At 41.2% G+C, this 22124-nt stretch overlaps 1 protein-coding gene across 1 annotated transcript in view; it reads left to right on the forward strand.

Annotated features, from left to right (window-relative positions):
- The window catches only part of ELOVL6 (ELOVL fatty acid elongase 6), an 82549-nt gene that overhangs the window by 55726 nt on the left and 4699 nt on the right, over positions 1–22124 (forward strand). The window contains exons 2-3 of the mRNA XM_081020412.1: positions 14913–15044; positions 18311–18462. Coding sequence (XP_080876538.1) covers positions 14913–15044; positions 18311–18462 — 284 coding nt within the window. The remainder of the gene's footprint in view (positions 1–14912; positions 15045–18310; positions 18463–22124) is intronic.

Genomic DNA, 22124 nt, shown 5'->3' on the forward strand with positions numbered 1-22124 from the left:
GTCTTATGGGTTGCCATATGTCTGGATTTTCCTGGACATCCCAGCTATGTCCAGGAAATTCTGGATGTATGGAGGCCCATAAGTCTATATTTTGGAGAATTTCCTAATGATTAGGAGTTTCAGGGGGGTACCATGGGCAGGGAAACCAAGGTGGTCATGCACATCAGGTGAATATAACCCCTCTCCAATGTGAACAACCCCATGCAAATGTTGCATGCAATTTATCAGGGGGGGTGACCTTGCTGCATTTTAAGCTTCTAGTGCAGGCATAGGCAAACTCGGCCCTCCAGATGTTTTGGGACTACAACTCCCATCATCCCTAGCTAACAGGACCAGTGGTCAGGGATGATGGGAATTGTAGTCCCAAAACATCTGGAGGGCCAAGTTTGCCTATGCCTGTGCTAGTGTGACTATACCCTTACTTTCTTTTTAAATGAAAGCTGAGAATCTGGAGTTTATGGTTCATCTGGGGCAACTACCCCCTTCCCTTCCCCCATGAACAGCTATGCTTTCTGTTCAATGAAAATTAATGGTTCCAGGAGACAGGGTACAGTTCACATGACTGTATGGAGGATGTCTTGTTAATTTCTAATTTTATCATCTTAGTCTTTGCCCATAAAATTCCCTGGGCAACAAAGTTCAGAAATCCTTATAGATAGACGTAGAAAATTGATTTGCCTTGACAATTGCTGGCTTTAGCACTATGTTTGTACAAAATATGTTATATGTTTCCTAACTAATTCATCTAGGCATGGATTAATGTAGCTCCCTGTTGTACTGAAAGCTATTACATTTATGGAATTACAGTTTTTGACATGTTTGTGGTGTTAGGAGATTCAAGTAGCAACATAACTTAATGTTTGCTGTATTGCTGGAACAGTGGTAGGCGAGGTAGAAATTCCCACTGAAAATACATTGCTTCTGACATAGCTACAAAACAACAACAATGATAAAATAGGAAATGTTATACTTTTATATCTTTGGCTTTGCTTATGTCTGCAAGGATAATTCAACATTCGGTAATAGCTGATGGTGGCTGGTGAATTTTGCGGTTGATGAGATCGCAATTAAACAACAAGAAGTATATTTCTCCTTTCTCCCCAATATCCCCTTCACCCTGTTTATACACAGTATTAAAATAAATCTGGTCATCTTGAGACCTACCTGGAACATGTGCATTATCTGGGGTAGAAGCAGGCAATGAATCTCAGCCAGGAAGTTTGAATCTTTTTGGTTAGGGAAGATGATGAATAGGAAACTCACATTTAAATTCTGTACATCTTTGACCATGGTTAGTAAAAAAAATTGCTGTGCTCCGGTTAGGTGAATTTCATCTTACATTTTACCTTCTCCCAGGACCATAGGAAGCATTGAATCATCTTTTCTGAGGGAGAGAAAGAGAGTTTACACCACACACAGAGAGATACAGTGTTCAGTGCTCTAGAGACAGACACTGTCTCTTTGCCTAACCTGTCTTACAGGGGTGTTGTGAAGTTAAATGGGGAGGGAGGAAACCATGTACATCACTTGATGTCAGGGAGCCGACAAGGAAAGCAGGGCATTCGCAGATCAGAGAAAGACAAAGAAACACGGGCTAACTTACAGTTAGTTTCTTTATTAAGAAAGCAGAACAGAAACACACAAAGACTTCTAAGGGTTGCTCCTGTTTAGATGAAGCAGTTGCTCGGACTGCTTGTAACTGCCCCCTTCACTTCCTATTCCTCTGTGTCAGGCCCCTCCCTCTGCCTACGGCCAGCCCCAAGAGACCCTCTCTGTTTCTGCCTGGCTCTCTGCTCTTTAACATGCAATAGACACCTTGTTCTGGGAGTGGGGGGGGCGGGGCTTGCAGACTGTCAGCAGAGAAGCTGTCAGGGTGGCTTTGTGGTAGAACTGCCTAGTCTGATTCCCTGTGCTGGGGCACCTGCCTGTTTCCTCCTCTTCATCATCCTTCAAGCTCCCAGCCTCCAGTACTTCCCAGCTCTTCCCCTCTTCTGGGGTGTGGTTGGTTTCCCACCACCAGGAGTCAGGATCCAAACCCTCCCCTTCTGTGCTTTCCCTGGAGGTCTCTTGGTCAAGCGACTTCCACAACTCCTCATCCAGCCAGTCCCTGACGCTTGAGACCATTGGAGGAAAGGAGGGGACATAAATGTAATAAATCCGTAGTAGGAATTTTCAGCAGCCCTCAGAATAGTGGAGGACTTTGAGGCTCCAAAAGTGGACTTTGCTAGTAGGGCCTCTGCCTTCAACACCTCCCCCAGATCTGGAATTCCTGTTTCTCTTATTCCTCTGCTGCCTCTTTTCAATCCTCTTTTCTCCTCTTCCCTCTCTCTCTCCCCTTGGGTGGGGTCAGGGCTTTTATAGCCAGGTTACTGGGCCCTGCCCAAGATCCTCCAACCCCCTTTGCCTGTTTAATCTTTCCCTGCCTTCCTGGGAGCCTTCCCCCAATGTTTGTTCTGTTGGACCATAGGTGCCCTCCTTCTGGCTCTGCAGTCCTTTTCCGTAGGTGTCCACCTCTCAAGGACCACAGAACCAAAATACACAAGGTCCCATTTTGACCACAGAAAATATGCACAGCTGGATTTCCCCCTGTTACAGAGAAGACAGGTCTTTGATCCAAGACTACTGGAGCACAGCCAGCTCCAAGCATTTGTCTGATGTTGTCCAGCTCACTATGAGCTAATCAATCTGTGGATGGAGCAGGGAGGTAAATGAGATGGCTTTGCTGTCTGTTACAATCCGTTGCTGTGTTGTCAGTCCACTGTGGAGAAAGGTACAGAAGGGATTTCAAAGGGAAGCCATCACAATGGATGTTATGTGGTTTCTAATATATACAGCTCAGATGGGCTGAGCCTGGAATTCCCTTACTTGAGTTCAATGGAGATTCACATCAACTATTAGATGCTTATATTTGAAGCAACCCACAATCTTCCAAATATAATGTAAAAATATTTCTATGTATCTGTTATGCGGCTGGAACCATCTGTTCATTCAAACAAAATATACTTGAATAGAAAATATAAACCAATGTTGGTAGTCCACAGAAACACATTATTTAGCATGTGGTAGCCAAATATTTTATTTCAGGGAAGAAAATGGTACATCTCTGGCACATTCCCATAAACGATGACACATTTCCATACATTTTTGCTTTCCATTCATTTGCTCTTTAAGGTCAGTATCAGCGATGAGCCTGGCTTCTTAAACTAATCAGATTTTGTTATAAACTGCAATCCCTGCTCTGGATAACAGAAGAAACCAAGATTCAGAGAAAATGGAAATAAATATCTTTAAAGCCTCATCCTGGCTCACTCATGCTTGTGCATGTAATGCTAAACAATGGTTTAGCATGACACTGACCACAGCCAGTGCCTGGTCTAGTGTTTTTGGTACCAGAGCTATAATTTTATGACATCCTTCTCCAACCTGGTGGCCTCTAGATAATAGCTGGACTACAATTCCCATCATCCCTTACCATTGACCATATTGGCTGGGGCCGATGGGAGCTGGAATCCAACATCAACTGGTGGGGTTTTGGGGAAGACTGTTTTATGAGATTAGTAGAGTGGTGGGTCCATAAATTTTCTCAGTACTTTACAAAGAATATAAATGAGACATTGCTGCTGTATCCCCTCCCTTCCATCTGTTGTTTCGCTTGTGTCACATGTTAGTTTGTAAGAGGGCAGGGATCTGTGATTTTGTACTCCATGAACGCACACTGATGGCACAGCATAAAGACCTTACCTTTATCTGTACAGTGGTACCTCGGGTTAAGTACTTAATTCATTCCGGAGGTCTGTACTTAACCTGAAACTGTTCTTAACCTGAAGCACCACTTTAGCTAATGGGGCCTCCTGCTGCCACTGTGCCGCCGGAGCCCGATTTCTGTTTTTATCCTGAAGCAAAGTTCTTAACCTGAAGCACTATTTCTAGGGTAGCAGAGTCTGTAACCTGAAGCATATGTAACCCGAGGTACCACTGTACTGTAGTATCACCCTTCCCCCCCCCCATGCTTTCAGACCCCCTCTTTCATTTTAGGCCATTCTTTTTCCTCTTGCTTTTTTACTCAGGTTCATGACTCAGAAAAATCAGTCTTTCTGATGGATTGGTTTTGTACCACAATTCCCTGATGCTCTTCAACTCTACTTGGGTGTTCTGTTTGCACGTAATCCTTACACACAAGCAGGTTGAGTAGAGACAAGTGGGGATGTTCCCTGTAGGGAGTGAGAAGTCTCCTCTACTCATAGAAGTTCCCTGCATGATTTAATGCCCTGCATAACTGGGGTTCTAAATCGTACAATGCAGGAATATGCAGTTGTCTCATACAGGGCTCAAACCTATAACCTTTGAGATATCAGCACCATGCTCTAACCAGCTGAGCTATCCAGATATGTGGGAGCATCTGCAAGCTCCCACTGCTCATTGAGGATGATGCCAGGGTAGAGTTTTGCATGCTTCTCTCAGCCTGCCCAATTCACGCACAAGATTTACACCTGAACCAAATGGAATTTCAGGCTCTGCTACCCCATGTATTATTCTTCTATTTATTTTTTTTTAAGATATTTATTAAAGTTTCAACATATTACAAAAATAATAGAAAATAATAGAAAAAAGAAAAAAAAAAGAGGGGGGAAAATAGAAAATGAAAATACAAGATAAAAACAGTTAAAAAACAGATCAGTCTTTCCATATCTTATCTTTCATTTGCTTGTTTCCCTGACCTCCTCACACCTCCCTTTTTTGTATTCCAGTTCAAATTAGTTAATTCAGCAAATCCTTTCCCTTAAGATTTTATCTTAATCTTTTATCTTAATATATTATAACTTCAGATTATCACCTGTTAACAATCCATTTTTACATATTCCTTTATAACATTGCTGCTAAAAACCACTTAACTTCAATCCAACATCATTCTAACATCCCATGTATTATTCTTCTATTGGTTGCTGTCTTTTCCTGCTCTCCTCACCTGTGAATGACAGTATGGATGACTGGATTACCAGCCACTAGACTCCCACACTTTGATGTGGTCTTCTGTATTCACCATAACTCTTTGTGTTTCTTTTGCTCCTTTGAACGCCATCACTCCTTTGTTCCATAATGTCATTTCCCCACAGATTTTAGGCCTCTATGGCCCATTTGTAGGGTCTGCTGTTTAAATATCTTGCCAGGGAAGCAAAACATTCATTTTACTGATCCCCAGCAATAACGCCTTCTGTAGATAATGTAGACAGGCAGATAATGTAGAATGTATGACCTTTAAAAGTCAGAAATAAGGAGCTAATTAAAAAGTTGTGAAGTGACCTAAGATATAATTATAGATGCTGACCTACTTAATACAGCTTGAACACAAAGTAATAGGGGTAATTTGGGTGCCATTTTCTGTTAAATAACTACATTGTGCCTATAAAAAAAAATCAAAGAACTGGGAGAGAGGTCAGGTTTCTCCAGTCTATTATCTTGCACTGATGTAAGTTCTATTTCAACAGGGAAGAAATGGTTTTGTAATTTTATTCGGCTTGATATACATTCACAACAGAGGTAAAGAGCCAAAGAGCTGTTTAGCTACATGAAAGGATTTGAGTCTGTCCTGTAGTTTTAGATTTTAAATATGAGCTGTAGGTAGTTTTACTCTGCCCATGGGCCCAGAGGATGCCATTGATTGGCTATAAACAAATCTGACTGCTTTTAATTGGCTTCCCTGGGGAAATGTAAGGATCGGCTAAACCTCAGTGTTGTGGCACCCACCAATAGCCTACCATCTTGCAAAGGAAGACACAAGAGGTACCTCATGGGGCTAAGAGAAAACAGACCAGCAGAGAGCCAGCTGTGTGGGAAGTAATCCTTCCCTGGGTGCAGTCAAAAGAGAAAGGCAGCAGCCTGAAATGTCAGACACCATCCCATCTTGTCTCTTCACGCCAAACCCCCCCCCCCAATTCTTTGCTTTGAGTTTGAACTACAAATTAGCCCTTGGCCATGGCCTTACCATATGTCTGAAGCACCCTTATAGCACTTAGATAGCCCTGGCTTCCCCCAAGGAATTCTGGGAACTGTAGTTTGTCTTTTTTTTTTTTTTTTTTAAAGCAATTTATTAAATTTTACAATAAAAATAGACATAATAAACAATGTAACATCGATCTTAACATATTTTCACATTTTCTTTGGACTTCCTCACATCTCCCGCTCCCATTTTCATCGTTAAAACATTTTGTCAGCAGTTTATCATCTTATTTAAAATCTTATATCCCTTCTATATTTCATAATCATATAATTCTCAAAAGGAGCTAAATTTTCACAGTCTTACTTAATTTCTTAAAAAACTTCTAAATTTAGTGGTGCTCAGTTGTTTTAGTCTAGCATCTTATTTAGCATTCACTCAAATTACAATGTTTTTGTAAATAGTTCTTAAATTTCTTCCAATCCTCCTCAATCCTCTCTTCTCCCAGGTCACGGATTCTGCCGGTCATTTCAGCCAGTTCCATGTAGTCTATCAGTTGTATCTGCCATTCTTCCAGTGTGGGTAGATCTTGAGTTTTCCAGTGTTTTGCGAGAAGTATCCTTGCTGCTGTTGTTGCATACATAAAAAATGTCTGGTCCTTCTTTGCCACCCCTTGGCCGACAATACCCAAAAGGAAAGCCTCTGGTTTCTTAGTGAAGGTATATTTAAATACCTTTTTCAGTTCATTATAAATCATTTCCCAGAACGCCTTCACTTTAGGGCAAGTCCACCAGAGGTGGAAGAACGTTCCCTCACACTCTTTACATTTCCAACACTTATTATCAGACAGGTGGTAAATTTTAGCAAGTTTGACTGGGGTCATATACCATCTATAAATCATTTTCATTACATTTTCTTTCAGGGCGTTACATGCAGTAAATTTCAATCCATTACTCCACAACCTCTCCCAGTCCTCAAACATGATATTATGCCCAATGTCCTGTGCCCACCTTATCATAGCCGATTTAACCGTTTCGTCTTGTGTATTCCATTTCAACAGCAAGTTATACATCCTTGAAAGTACCTTAATCTTTGGTTCTAACAATTCTGTTTCTAGTTTCGATTTCTCCACCTGGAACCCTAATTTCTTATCATTTTTGAAAACTTCTTTGATCTGAGCGTAGTGTAACCAATCTCGCACTTTGTCTTTCATTTTCTCTAGACTCTGCAATTTCCATTTGTCTCCATCCTTTTCTAGTATTTCCCAATATTTTGGCCATTTAGCCTCCATATTGGGTCTTTTTCGGGCCTTGGCTTCCAAAGGTGAAAGCCACCTTGGTGTTTTATTTTCCAGCAAGTCTTTATATTTTGACCAGACATTAAACAATGATTTTCTGACAATATGGTTCTTAAAGGCCTTGTTTGCTTTAACCTTGTCATACCATAAATATGCATGCCATCCAAAGGTATTGTTAAACCCTTCCAAATCCAACACATCAGTGTCTTCAAGAAGTAGCCAGTCTTTTAGCCAGCAAAACGCTGCGGCTTCGTAATACAACTTTAAGTCTGGCAGGGCAAAGCCCCCTCTTTGTTTTGCATCGGTTAATATCTTAAACTTAATTCTGGGCTTTTTGCCCTGCCAGACAAATTTGGAAATATCTCTCTGCCACTTCTGAAAGCACTCCGTTTTGTCCAAAACCTGAAGTGTTTGAAATAAGAACAACATCCTTGGCAATACATTCATCTTGATAGCAGCAATTCGGCCTAACAAAGAAAGTTTCAATTTTGACCAACTATCTAAGTCTCTCTTAATTTCTGTCCAACATTTTTCATAATTATCCTTAAATAGACTTAGATTTTTTACTGTTATGTTTACCCCTAGGTATTTTACTTTTTTTACCACATTAAGTTCCATCTCATTCTGAAACCGTTCTGACTCTGTATTAGTCAAGTTTTTCCCCAAAACCTTAGTTTTCTGTTTATTTAATTTAAATCCAGCCACCCGACCAAAATCATTAATCAGTTGTAATGCTCTTTTCGTACTGGGCTCTGGCTTCTGCAAGGTCAAAACCAGGTCATCTGCAAAAGCTTTTAATTTATATTGTTTCTGACCGACCTGAATTCCTTCCACCAACCGGTCCCTTCTAATCATGTTCAATAGCACTTCCAGAACCGAAATAAATAACAGCGGGGAAATAGGGCAACCTTGTCGTGTCCCTTTTTCAATTTTAAACTCTTCCGTAACCACATTATTAACTATCAGTTTAGCTTTCTGTTCTGAATATATCGCCTCAATCCCATTCTCAAAACCCCGTCCCACTCCCATCTCTTTTAAATTTCCCATCATAAATTTCCAGGAGATATTGTCAAAGGCCTTCTCCGCATCTATAAAAATTAAAACTGCTTTTGTATTTATATCTGTTTGCAAAAGTTCCAAAATGTCAATAATGTTCCTTGTATTAGCAAACAGATGTCTTCCTGGGAGAAAGCCAGCCTGGTCCTTATGAATTACTTCATTTAAAACTTTTTTAAATCTATTTGCCAAAATGTCTGCAAATATTTTGTAATCCACATTTAAGAGAGAGATGGGACGGTAGTTCTTAAGTTGTGTCTTTTCAGCTTCCGACTTTGGTATTAATGTGATAAACGCTTCCTTCCACGACTCCGGTGCCCTCCTCCCCTCCATAATTTCATTGCTGACCTCCATCAAAGGTTGTATCAAGTAGTCTTTCAATGTCTTATAGTACTTGGAGGTCAGCCCATCTGGTCCTGGAGATTTGCCAAGTTGCATGTTCTGGATAGCTTGTTCGATCTCCTGTCGTGTTATTTTAGAATTCAGGATTGTCCTATTTTCTTGTGACAATTTAGATAATCCGTTTTTTGCCAAAAATTGTTTAATCTCAACGTCATCTTGCGGCCCTTGGGTATATAATTTTTTGAAATATCTCTGGAAACACTTTCTAATGTCCACTGGATTCTGGATATTTTTTCCATCAACCTCTAAGTTTGTAACAGTATTTAATCTTTGTCTTCTCTTCAACTGCCAAGCTAGCAGTTTTCCACATTTATTCGCCGACTCAAACGTTTTTTGTTTCATTAATTTAACCTTCCATTCAATTTCCTGATTTATCAATTTGGAATATTGTGTTTGATAAAGTTTAATTTCTCTCAGAGTTGGCTGTGACTTCGGATTCACTCTTAGTTTCTTCTCTAGTTCTTTTATTTTATCCAAGATCTTATCTTTTTTCTCATTTTGTGTTCTTTTCTTCACTGCATTCTGTTGTATCAAGAATCCCCTCATTACAGCTTTACTTGCGTCCCAGATTATTCTTTTTTCCACCATATTATTCATGTTTATCTCAAAATAATCCTTCAAAACTTTTTGGGCCTTCTTGGTAATTTCCTGATCTCTAAACAAATTGTCATTCATCTTCCATCTAAAGGATCCAGTTGGTAATAGTGTCATATCCATCTTTACTGCATTGTGGTCGGAGCAGGTCTTTGGGCAGATTTCCACTTTTCTGACCTTAGGTGCCAGGCCTCTAGAAATCCATATTTGGTCGATTCTTGTCCAGGTCAGTTGGGCTTCAGAAAAGAATGTTCCCTCTCTTCCTAGTGGGTTCTTTGTCCTCCAAATGTCAATCAAGTCCATATTGTCAGTCATTTCAAAAAAGGTTTTAGGTAGTCTGCCGTCTTTTGTAACATTTTGACTTTGTGACTTGTCCATGTTAGTTGATACGACCCCGTTCATATCTCCCATCATTATGATGTTGTTGTAGTCTAGATAATCCAGCATTGTCTCCTGCAACTTCTTGTAAAATTCCGATTTCCCTTCATTTGGTGCATAAATTCCTAATATCAGCATTTTCTCTCCTTGATGTTGTATCTCAATGGCCAAAATTCTTCCATGTTCATCTTTAAATAGGAATTTAGGTGACAGGCTCTCTTTTGCATATATCACTACGCCTCTCTTCTTAACTTTGTCCGAAGATGCAAATTCCTGGCCCAATCTTTTATTTATTAACACTTTTCTGTGGAGCCTCGTCACATGTGTTTCTTGTAAACAAATAATGTTCAATTGTTCTTTTTTTAATATATGAAATATTTTCTTCCTTTTTTCCGGAATGTTACAGCCATTAATATTCCAGCTCAACAGTTGCAGAGACATCCTGAATTATCTGGTTATTTTTCAAGGGGTGGTATCTTCTCAAGAACTTCAGGTTCCACAGGTGCTGATGTTGGTGTTGGCGTTGCCTCAGGCCCAGCAGGTAGTTCAATTCTTTTTTGAAGGTCCTCTCCGTGTGTAGACAGGAATTTGTCTCTCTCCTCCAGTGTTCTAACTTTAACCTTTCTCCCTCTAAAGGTAAAAGATAATCCTTGAGGAAATTCCCACCTAAATGGAATTGCGTTGCTCCTTAGTAGTTTAACAAGTTCAGAATAGGCGGTTCTGAGGTCAAGCAGTAATCTTGGGATATCTTTATAAATTTCAATTCTTCTGTCCAACACCTCCAGTGATTTTACAAAGTGTAATCCCAGAATCTTATCCCTTTCCTCCTTTGATCTCAATGTTATCAAACAGTCTCTGGGCCTCTCCTTCTTTATGAATCTTCCAAGTCTGAAAGCTGACACAATTTTAAAGTCCTTTTCTTCCAAGTTCCAGAACTTGGAGAATTCTTTAGTCAAAAACTCAGTTAGATTTCCTTCTTCTGCCTCTTGTAGTGATCTAATCCTTAAGTTATTCTCACGATTTCGCAGTTCTATCATCGAGAGATAAATCTGGTGTTCCCCAACTTGTTTAGTGAGTGGTCTTACCTCTTGCTCTAAATTTTCAAATCTTTGTCTAGTGTCCTCAGTCAATTTCCGATTTTCTGCTGAGGCCTCAGTTAGCTGTCCAATTGCTTGTGCATTCTGTGTCACTTGTGTGGTTAATTTGTTTAAACATTCTGTATTTTTATCAATCTTTGCTGATTGGGCATCTGCTTTCTTGTCCAAAGCTTCCAATTTTTCAAAGATTTTATCTAGTATAGAGGCAGATGCTCCTGAGGCCATATCTTCCAATTGTAACTGCTCCGCTTCGCCCTCACCCTCCACTTCTGAGGGCAAAGCAGGCACAGATGATCTGCGTGTCTGTAAGGCTGAGGTTAGAGTTGTTAAAGTTGTTTGTTTAGCTCTCCCTCTTTTTCTTGTGCCACTCATTCCAACGTTATCTATCAGTCAAGGTCACACTGAGTTGTTCCCATGGGAATGGAAAGGTCCAGAGCAAGCAAACAGCAAGGGAATCGAAAGTAAAAAGTGTATGTAAAATCACTGTTATAATCCAGTCCTCTAGAGGGAGCTTGATCTATCTTTCAGAGTCTAAATTAATGTCCAAGAACCTTCAGATACAAATACTTAGCAGAGTTTATAAATGGTTACCTTGTTGCAGACAGTGCTTATTTATTTCCAAAAAGAATGTTTCAAATTTAAAAGGTATCAATACCCTCAGATTGTTTCCAGTTCCAATATGTTGTATCCAAATCTGCAGTACTGACAGCTCCCTTAGTACTCAGGCAGCTCCTGACTCTGGGTTTCACCTTTAAATTTGTAATCCAATAAGAGGAGGAAAGTCAAGTACAAATAAAGATCCCAAATCTTTAACTTGAAGTCTTTACTTTAAAATGCAAGTTCAAATAGATGCTTAGATCTGTAAAATTTAAAGTCTCTTTCTTTTCAGCCTCCACTCCTCCAGCTGATTGCTTTTTTTCAAGTTCAATGGCTGCGGAAGACGGACTTCCTGCTTCCACGTCTCTCCGCTCACAGCCAAGTTCAAGCCAATTTAAATTTCCCTTTTAAAATCTCAAATTCCAAGTGATTCAGTCTTTTACTCACAAATTAGTTGCTTTTTCGTCCGGATCCGTAATTTGGCAGGAAAAGGGATCAGCGCTCACCGACAGCAGCAGCGCGGCTTCGCTCCTCAGGCTGCGAAACAGCTCACAGCGCCGCAACCCCCCTCCGTGCTCCGGAGCCCCTTACGGGGTTCCTTCTGCACTTGGAGGGTCGCTCTAGGCGCCCACCGAGCCTCAAGACCCCAGGCTCTTGCCGCCTGGGGTTTTCCGATGTGGGTCTCCGCTTCGCCGTAGCGGACGACCCGTTGCCTGCGGAGCCTCCTCTCCCGTTCAGAAGAGGACCGCCATTGTCGTTCGCGCCGCCCCCGGAAGTCCGGGAACTGTAGTTTGTCAAGGGTGCCAAGAGTTGTAGACCCCTATTCCTCTTGCAGAGCAACAGCTCCTAGAGTGGCTTTTTCAATGGTGATACTACAATATTTATTAAGAAATTTGGAATTGGTTTGTGGCAAAGATTCCAACAAGGTGATTTTATTTATTTTGACAGGAATGGTTCGGCCAGAATGGTGAGGGAGAATGAACTTCAGGTTGATAGCAGGTTGAGAGGAAAGTGGGATCTGGAACAAGCCTCCCCAACTCTGCACCCAGTTCCCCAACCCCAGCTTCTAGAGTGGCTTAACAATCAATCCCTCTTCCCAGGGCACTCTGGGAAATGTAGCTCTGTGAGGGGCTAATTAGGACTATGCTGGACAAGATGGTGTTTTTTCTCAAATGTAGAGGGGGAAATATGGGGGGGGGGGACTCGTACCTCCCACATCCCACTGGCAGAAAAGCAGCTGGGGAAGGATGGTAGCTCAGTGATAAAGCATTTGAACACAGGAAGCTGTGTTATATTGAGCCAGAGAGTTGGCCCATCTTAATCAGTATTATCCATACTAGAGGAGGAGAATCTCAGGGCTGGTGGCCAGTGTGGCCCTTCAGTCCTGTCTATCTGGCCCTTGAGGCTTTCTCCAGGCCACCCTCCCTCTTTAGGCACATCTGCTGCTCTCCTTCATTCCCTCCTTGAGAGTTTTTGCCTGGCTGGAATGTGTCCTTGCTTGCCTGGAGGGAGGATAGAGAGGGGTGTTTGTGTAGAAACTAGTCTGCTATAGAAAGGTAAAATCAACATCCATTGCTTCACTTACTTTTGCTCTGGTCCTGCCCATCACTGGTATGTGGTCCCAGGAAGATTGACCCTTGGGCTGAAAAGATCCCTAGCCTACACTGCCTAGCAGTAGCTTTCCAGGGTTTCAGGCAGAAGTTACCCCTCTTCCTCCAGCCCTAGCTATTACAGTGGTACCTCTGGATGTGAACAGGATCCGTTCTGGAGCCCCATTCGCATCCTGAAGTGAACGTAACACGTGACTGTGCATCTGTGCACGCGCGGGTTGTGTTTCACCGCTTCCGCGCATGTGCGTGACATCATTTTGAGTGTCTGCATGAGTGGTGAAACCCAGAAGTAATGCATTCCATTACTTCTGGGTCGCCGCGGAGTGCAACCCAAAAAACGCTCAACCTGAAGCATATTCATCCCAAGGTATGACTGTATTATTATTATTATTATTATTATTATTATTATTATTATTATTTGAATTTATATACCTCTCTATACCTGGAGGTCTCAGGGCAGTTCACAAAACACTGTGTCTAGCTGTGTTCAGGTTACAAACCTGTTTTCCTGGAGGGTAAAAGCTGGGCTTGGCTTTTCTTCCTGAATCGGCATGATATATGCTGCTTTAGAAACATGTGACAGGAACTTTTGAGATGTCACTCTGCTAGCTGCAGTGCCCTGAGGGAAGGCAGGAGTGAAGAAGAGCAGGGCAGGGAGCTAATAGCCGCCAGCTCCTGAAGCTTGGGAGAGAATATATTTTGTTTATTCTAATGTATTTTAAATTGTAAACTGCCTTGGGTTGACTTGGCAGAAGGGTGGCATATAAATGCAATATATAAATAAATAAACTTAAATCCATTAAATTTTGGGTTGTGGGTTGGCCTTTGTGTTGGTGAATTGCTTTCACTAGATTTTGGTTCAGGCTGTGTATGATGACTGCAAATCTTTGATGGAAAATAACTCAGCAGAGCAGATTTGGACAACATATGGCCTGTTGGTTACATGCAGCTCCTGAGGCACACTTGTACAGCCTGTGTGATCTGGATAATTTTTTTTATTAAAAAAAGAAAAACCCTTCTGCAACTAAAACAGGCAGATTTATCTGCATGTGATTTATCAAGTCATGATGTATTTCTATTGTGCATGAGAAACATTGGTCAGGTTCTGATGTAGAGATCTCTGTTGTATCTTTTTGTACCCTTATTCAACAGATTGTGATGTGAAGCAGCATATAAATTGTTGAAATAAATATATAACTAACTCAGACCAAGAAACTATGCGGTTTGTTTGTTTTACAGACTGAGAACATTGTGAATGCTTCTTGAGTCTAGACAGGAAATCTGTGGTTAATGCTCTGGCGGCAAACTGGTCAAAGTTTATCAGCATGACCCAGGAATATACCTGCTTTCAGGGACAAAAGAATGTATTGTGTGAAACATCTCTACTAACTTGTTCCAAACCAAATGTGTTTCCCCAACCAACAGGGCAATCATTAATAAGTCCCATTGAGTTTAATAGGTCTTACAGATATAGGGATCTGGGGTTGCAACCTTGATGATCTGTAAATGTGAAGGAGTGTCTCCACCCCCATCGTTCTACCCGGACACTGAGGTCTAGCGCCGAGGGCCTTCTGGCAGTTCCCTAACTGTGAGAAGCCAAGTTACAGGGAACCAGGCAGAGGGCCTTCTCGGTAGTGGCACCTGCCCTGTGGAACGCCCTCCCAGCAGATGTCAAAGAGAACAAGAACTACCAGACTTTTAGAAGACATCTGAAGGCAGCCCTGTTTAGGGAGGCTTTTAATGTTTGATGCATTACTGTATTTTAATATTTTGTTGGAAGCCACCCAGAGTAGCTGGGGAAGCCCAGCCAGATGGGCAGGGTATAAATAAATTATTATTTTATTATTATTATTATTATAATGATGATGATGATGATGATGATGATGCAGCTAAAAAGCTCACTGAATATCTTTTGGTGATTGTGGGTTTTGTGTTTTTTCCCCCAGGAAAAAATCTTTCCTGTTTTCAGCTCTTTATGCTGCCTTTATATTTGGTGGTCGACATCTAATGAACAAACGAGCAAAATTTGAACTGAGGAAACCACTAGTGCTCTGGTCTCTGTGCCTGGCAGTCTTCAGGTAAGTAGAGGAATATGACAAGAATGCCCCTTAATCAATATCCTGTAATGCAGCCTACCCCAAACTGATATCCTCCATATGTTTTAGCCAACCACTCCCCTCAGTCCTGGACACCATGGCCAATGGCCAGTGATGGTGAGAGATGCAGTTTAACTACATCATTATTATTATTTATTAAATTTATATGCCCTCCTACACCCACAGGTTCAAGGCGGTTCACGGGATAAAGGGCACCAGGTTGGGGCCAGGGCAGTCTTTGGTCATATGGCACCTTGAGCAAGGATAAAATCCCCCCTCCATTTCCCCATTTTTTCATGCCTTCCTGTGACTTGGACCCAGGTCACAGACCCACTTGACACGAGTTCAGTCGTGATTTACCCGCCACTTGACCTCTGCTTAGTTAGTCCTTAGTAGCAAGGCAACACAAACCAGCTACTATAGAAGCTGTCAGTTCTTAGAAAAGCTAATTCTGTAACCCAGCAGCCTCTGCGGTTGGGGAATTTTGACATCAAAAGTACAGACAGGAGGTAGGAGGTCCAGGCAGTGAGCTCACTCCCTCTCGCCTTCCATTCTGCGCCCCCTCAGTTCAGCGGCCTGTGTGAAGGAACTACCTTAACAGCCCTAAATCTGGCCTTGGTGGGGGAAGGCTGCTTTAATTACTGCCGGTTTCTTAACCGCTTTCTCCAGCACACTACAAGCATTGCGACAGGAAGGAAGACAACAACCACAAGGCTAGGCAAAGTGTATGAGCGAGAAAATTGCATTGTGCTACTGCCAGCTGCCCTAACATTGCAAACTTCGGCATTCAGTTGGTACCTGCACCAGGAACAGGCGTTGAAAAGGCTGGATGGAAATAAATGAAAGGCATGCAAACATGTTTCCCACATGGTGAAAGCACCCCCATGTGGCAAGAGTCTAGATTTCACATCCTGAAAAAGTGTGCTTTCTGCATGGAACCTAATGGCTGTTGCAATAAAGTATGATTTAAAAGAACAGTGTAACTTTCAATCAGGCCTGACATCAGCATGCAGCCATTTTTGTTACCACCGCTGATGCCTGATCTAGTCCCCCATCTTTAATATAAGCTAAAGCATTCCTCTATAGCCAGGCTGTTGGCCTTTAAATATCTGTGGCCTTTTAGAAGTGGGTGGGATGTTTTTCTCTTTCCTCTTGGTTTTAACAACATATCTATGTGGGATTTGTTTGGTTGTAAGTTGCTTTGGGTTGCCTTGTGCAAGATAAAGCAACTAACTAATAATAATAATAATAATAATAATAATAATGGTCTGGGAACTGCCATTTTAATTTCCCACAGTACCCTGGTGTGCCAGTTAGCTGTAGGCTAAGTTCACGGTGATGGCACTGGTATACAAAACCCTACACATCTTGGGACCAGGATACCAAAAAAATTATATATAACATAGATACCCAATGGATTGCTTTGCTGTGCAGTGCAGCGCCTCCTGCAGATACTGTTCCATGTGTTTGGTATAAGAATCAGAGATTTAATGAGGTGGCACTTTGAAATTCCCTCCCTTTATTATTTATTTATTTATTTAGCCACAATTTGAAATACAAAATTGAAAAAAACCCCAGTTTAAAACAGCTTAGATCCTCCTATTGAAGACCTTTTCTTTTCACCGATTTATTATAATTGTATTAGAACTCAGCTTTTCCTTCCAGCCATCCGAAACTTTCCATGCCATTTATAATCTGCTTAAACTATTTTATAGTTTAGCCTCATTTGAGTTCATTCATTTGCCTCACGGCTTTCTTACTTTTTTCATTGTTTGCTCAGGATAATTTTCAACAGGCACATAGATACATACTTTTCAGGGCTAAGTATTCTAGTTGCTATAACAACTGGATACCTTTGATCTTGTAAGAACCTTAAAGAGTATCCTCTAGAAACAGGTATTCTGCCTTTTCGGATTACTGTTCAAATCTCCAGATTACTGCAGTATTTTCAGATTCTGTTTGGAGCCTAGCCCTCTCCCGCTGACCCCAGTAACTTCACAGGGCTACATCCCTGAAGTATTCATTAAGGATTATTTCAGTGTTATACCATGCTTATGAATCCCTCCTGTGCCATCCTAAAGATTATTAAGTGGCTTCCTTAATTCCAATGAGATCTCTTGCCAAACAGAGTTTTAGCTAAAAAGTGAGTATTGCCTTTGCATATAAAATCCAGAAGCTGTCCAGTCTTGTTAACTGTGAATGTGGCGGAACTAAGATATTTCCTTAATAAAAAATTTTATTGGTTATGCCCCAGTCTCCGCAAGCCCTTCAGCAGACTTTGGCATAATTATGGAAGCTTTGATATATTTATTTGTAAATGCTGAATTTACCCACAAATGTATTTGAGCGGATGAGTAATTTCAAAATAAAGGAATCTTGCAAAAGCAAAGACTTCTGTAGCAATGAAATTCAGTATTGATTCATTCTAGGGGGTTACTTAGAAACTAGATGTGAAATGCTATGGAGAGGATATGGTGCTGCATATTTATTTCAAGAGTTCTGTTGCTCTAAGGCACGGATAGGAAGCCTATGGACATCCAGATGTTGTTAGACTCCAACTTCCATCATCTTGAACCACTGGCCATTGTTGACTGGCACTGATGGGAGTTAAGAGTCCAGCAACAACTGGAAGGCCCCTGCGCTAAACTCTATTGACTCGCCAATCATCCTCCCAACTAGAAGCAGTATCTCTCACAAAGGAGACATGGAGGAAGTGTACATTGTCTGTAAAGGGGTAGCCTTGAACTCCCACATAGATTCATAGAAGGGTGTCACAAGGGTCATCTAGTCCAACCGCCTGCAATGCAGGAATATTTCACCCAGGACCCTGAGATTAAGAGTCCCATGCTCTACCAGCTGAGCTATCTACATGATAAGCTCTATGTTGGAGAATAACCACTGTCCATGCTGGCTGGGACTGATGGAAGTTGGAGTCCAACAAAATCAAAGGAATGTGTTTCCAATAAATGTGTTGAATAGCAGCATCCTTAACTAAATTCTTCTGTGGGAACTTTTTATTCGAGTATTCCCATGAGCATCTGGTTGGCTGCTATAAGAACAAGTTACTGGACCTTTGACCGGATCCAGCAGGACTCGTCTCATGTTCTTAAATGGAGGTCAGGATAGGCACAATGAAGGTACTTCCTGCTTCTTGCACTCAGTAACTATATCTGGGCTCTCTAAGGATTTTATCTTCTACTTTCTGATGATAACCAACTGCTCTTTGTTTTCCCTTTATGGTCATGAAGTATATTTGGTGCTGTTCGAACGGGTGCTTATATGGTGTACATTTTGATGACCAAAGGACTGAAGCAGTCAGTTTGTGACCAGAGTTTTTACAATGGACCTGTCAGCAAATTCTGGGCTTATGCATTTGTGCTAAGCAAAGCACCAGAACTAGGTGAGTGCCTTCTCTCCTTTTTCACTTCATGGGGTACATTTGGAGCAAAAGGACAAAGGTGTGACAGGATTGTTCCTTAGCAGTTCTCTTGTTTTATGCTATATATTTGTAAATCACCTTGATGTGCTTGAAAAAGGTGCTTGTTTGACTGCTTATTAATAGTGCTCGAAAAATGCCTTTAAAATTTTGCATTCAGTCAATATATTAATCACTGTACAACCACTTGTATTTGTGGTCTCAAATGAGTTTTCCTCAGTGGAGCAAAATTGTAATATAGTTAAGTCATTGTGGGTCACATTTGTGAAAAAAACAACAAATACAGATAAGACTCTCAAAATTCCAGATGGAATAGTTGTCCTTAACTCATACTGTTTGGATTATTAAGGCTCATGGGTTCTATATTTGCTGCTGTTCCTCAACTATCTTCCAAGAGCAAGAAAGTAGCATTTTAGCAACCACACAAAGTGACCATTCACCAACCCAGTGAATGGCCAATGCAGCCAAAAAACCTTAACCCATTGGTGGCGCAGAGTCTCCCTAACACAGATACGGTCGTATATTGTTCATTCTGAAGTACTTCTACTCCTATCAAAATATTGTATATAACCAACACAGTCTTCTCAAGGGTCAAACTTCTCAAGGGCCAACAGAACAGGAAAAAACAATAATACGGAAATCAGTCATATATTTAACTGCCTGCTCATATGCCTGCCAACAGGATGGTCTAACAAATTCCTCACCTAGAAATAATGTCCAGACCTAGTCTCCCTTCATCACTTAGTTTATGAAGATGTGTCTAAGCAGTTTCCTCACGAGTAGTTTTAAAAAGCTTGTAAGTAGCAAAGCCATTTGCACATCTATGTTTGCTTATCCTAAAGTTTCTTAGGCAGATTCTAATTGGAAATAGGAAGCCGTGATTTGGCAGACATTCCACAGCTTGTTTCTCAGGAAACCTCACAAGGCTTCCGACCCAACAAAACAATGATGACTATTAAGAATATGCTGTTTCAGTGCATTGCTGATTTTCAGCATCAGCTAGAAGGAGATACACAATATTAACTTTATTGTGTATCCTGCCTTACTCTCCTCTTGGGGACCAAGGGAACCTGTGTTTCCCAAGTAGTCTTTCATCTAAGCACTGGCCAGAGCCAGACCTGCTCCACATCATTTAGAATGGTACCACTTTGTACCCTTCAGACTGCTGTTGAGAATGTCCAGTGCTTTTTTCTAAAAAAAACCACACGTTTAGGGGTACTCTCATTTTCCTACTCATACTGAAATACTCCCCCCCCAAAGAAGCCAAACTTAGATTCACAAAATGTTTAGGGGTATGCATACCCCTGCGTCCCCCCAGAAAAAAAGCACTGGGAATGTGTGAAAACCTATTGTGAGTCCTGCAGTTGCTTATGGAAATGGGGCAGTGTTAGAAACTCGTGTATATATAAGCTAGGCACTAAATATTTCCTTAAACCAGCATTATAGTTGCCAAAATGGAATGTCTAGTTGCCATTTGGGGGCCAGACCACTTGAAAGTTGTATTTTTTCAATACGACTTTTTGGTTCCTGAAATTCATTCTGATTGTGCAGATAAAATATAACGGATATAATTCCACAGGCTGTGCTATTAGTGTGTGAAAACAGTCAAGATCTAAGGATCCCCAGACATGCACCTCCAGATAGTGGAGATGTCTTCAGATGGTGGAGATGTCAGGTGCCATCCTGGTGCCCAGGCATCTTCACTTGGTCACAAAATGACCTGGCGAAATATGAACACTGATTTACTAATCAGCTTTACTGCTGATTTAGGTTACCATCCTAAGCACCACCAGTTCACCCCCTTCCTCTTTGCAATAAATATATATGGAGTTGGGTTACAGGTAATGAAGACACTGGTTCATATCCCTTACTAGTATTCTTTCGTTTGAGTTTTGAAGCAGGGGCAGCTGCAGGGCAGGGCAGCGATGTTACTGGCCTCCTGGAACCAGTGTCTCTGCAGCTTACCAGAGGGGTGAGGCAGTGAGAACGTTGGCACATTGCACACACATTAGTGGGGGTGCCAGTTTGGCTCTGCTGGGGCATTAGTACCACACCAACCTCCCTCACAATATACAAAATGATCTTAGAAAGAATCATGGAATAACTAAGTTTGATAGGGCATTGTTTACTTGCAATCTTTTCCTCTCTAAACATATCTAAAGAGATATGTTTAGATATTGATAGAGTTTTCCCATAGAGGCAATTTCAATAAGAACATCCCAACTGGACGCTGTGATGTTTCAGTCTATGAGAGAGCTGTGCCATTTTAGCTGGGGAGCGTCTCTTTGAATAGATCTAATCTTCTAAGTAGTGTGTTAAGAACTGAGTTGTGGGGAGATTTTCTGTCTTACGCTCTTTCTAAAGTCGTACATTGTTCAGAAAGCAATTTGTCTCTCTATAGGCAAAATTCAGGGATTTGATTCCAGTTGCACAATATTTTTCATTTGCACAGTACTTTTCTTCTCCCTAAATGTAAAGTTAATTTGTGTTGGAACCTATTGACCTGACTAAATGTAATGACTTCAGAGACCATAGTATAATTAGGGCTTGGATTGATATGCATTTTCTTCATCTATATTTAACTTCCATTTTCCTCAGGCTAATACAAGATAAATAGCCATTATCCATGCTTAGAAAGATAATAGGTTATTTCAAAAATGTATTTTAGTTTTTTTCTCAATAATATTTTCTGTGAAATGTCTACCTTTGCTTAAATTTCGTGCAAACCCAGTCATAAGCTGACTTTCGATTCTATCACTGCAATCCTATACATGTCAACTGAAAAGTCCCATTTGAGTTCAATGGGACTGACTCCCAGGTTAGTGAGAGTAGAATTGCAGCATCAATCTCATTGAAAAATTGATCTTTGCAACTAAATTGGACAAAAAATTCCTAAATGACCTTACATAGTTTTGACAGTATAATCAACTGCAAATGTTCCTGGATGACACGGATGATCTACAATAGAACCACTTCAGTCTGGGTTTAGGCCAGGTTATGGGACTGAATTGACTTTGCTCACCCCACTGGATGACCTGAATCAGGAGAGGTAGTGGGAGATTGCAACCCTGCCATGCTTACTTAATCTCTCAGCATCTTTTGTACCATTCACCATGGTGTCATCCTGGATCAATTGAATAGGAGAGGTATCAGAGATATTGTATTACGTTAGTTCCATTCCTACCCAAGAAAATAACATTGGGCAAGTACTCTTGTGCTATGGGGTTCTGCAGGGCACCCTTTGGTCTCAAATGTTGCTTAACATCTGAAGCTACTAGGAGTGGCCATTAGAATTTTTGGAGCATGGTGCCATTAGCATGTTGGCGACACACAGCTCAATTTCTCTATAACAGGGATGTCCAACAGGTCGATCGCGATCTACCGGTCAATCACAGGGCGTCCCTGGTCTATCCTGGTTGATCGTCAAGAAAGCTCAACAACTTTGGTCAATACAATGGGTAGATCACTGCCAGGTTTTTTTAGTGGGAGTAGATCACAGTCTCTTGGAAGTTGGACATCCCTGCTCTATAACATCTGAATCAGAAGAGGCTGTGCAAATTCTGGACCAGGGCCTTAATGGACTGGGTAAGGGCCAATAAACTGAGTTTGAACCCTGGGAAGATTGA

This window comes from Podarcis pityusensis, assembly GCF_964106645.2.
Source record: "Podarcis pityusensis genome assembly, chromosome: 9".
NCBI classification, from domain to species: Eukaryota; Metazoa; Chordata; class Lepidosauria; order Squamata; family Lacertidae; genus Podarcis; species Podarcis pityusensis.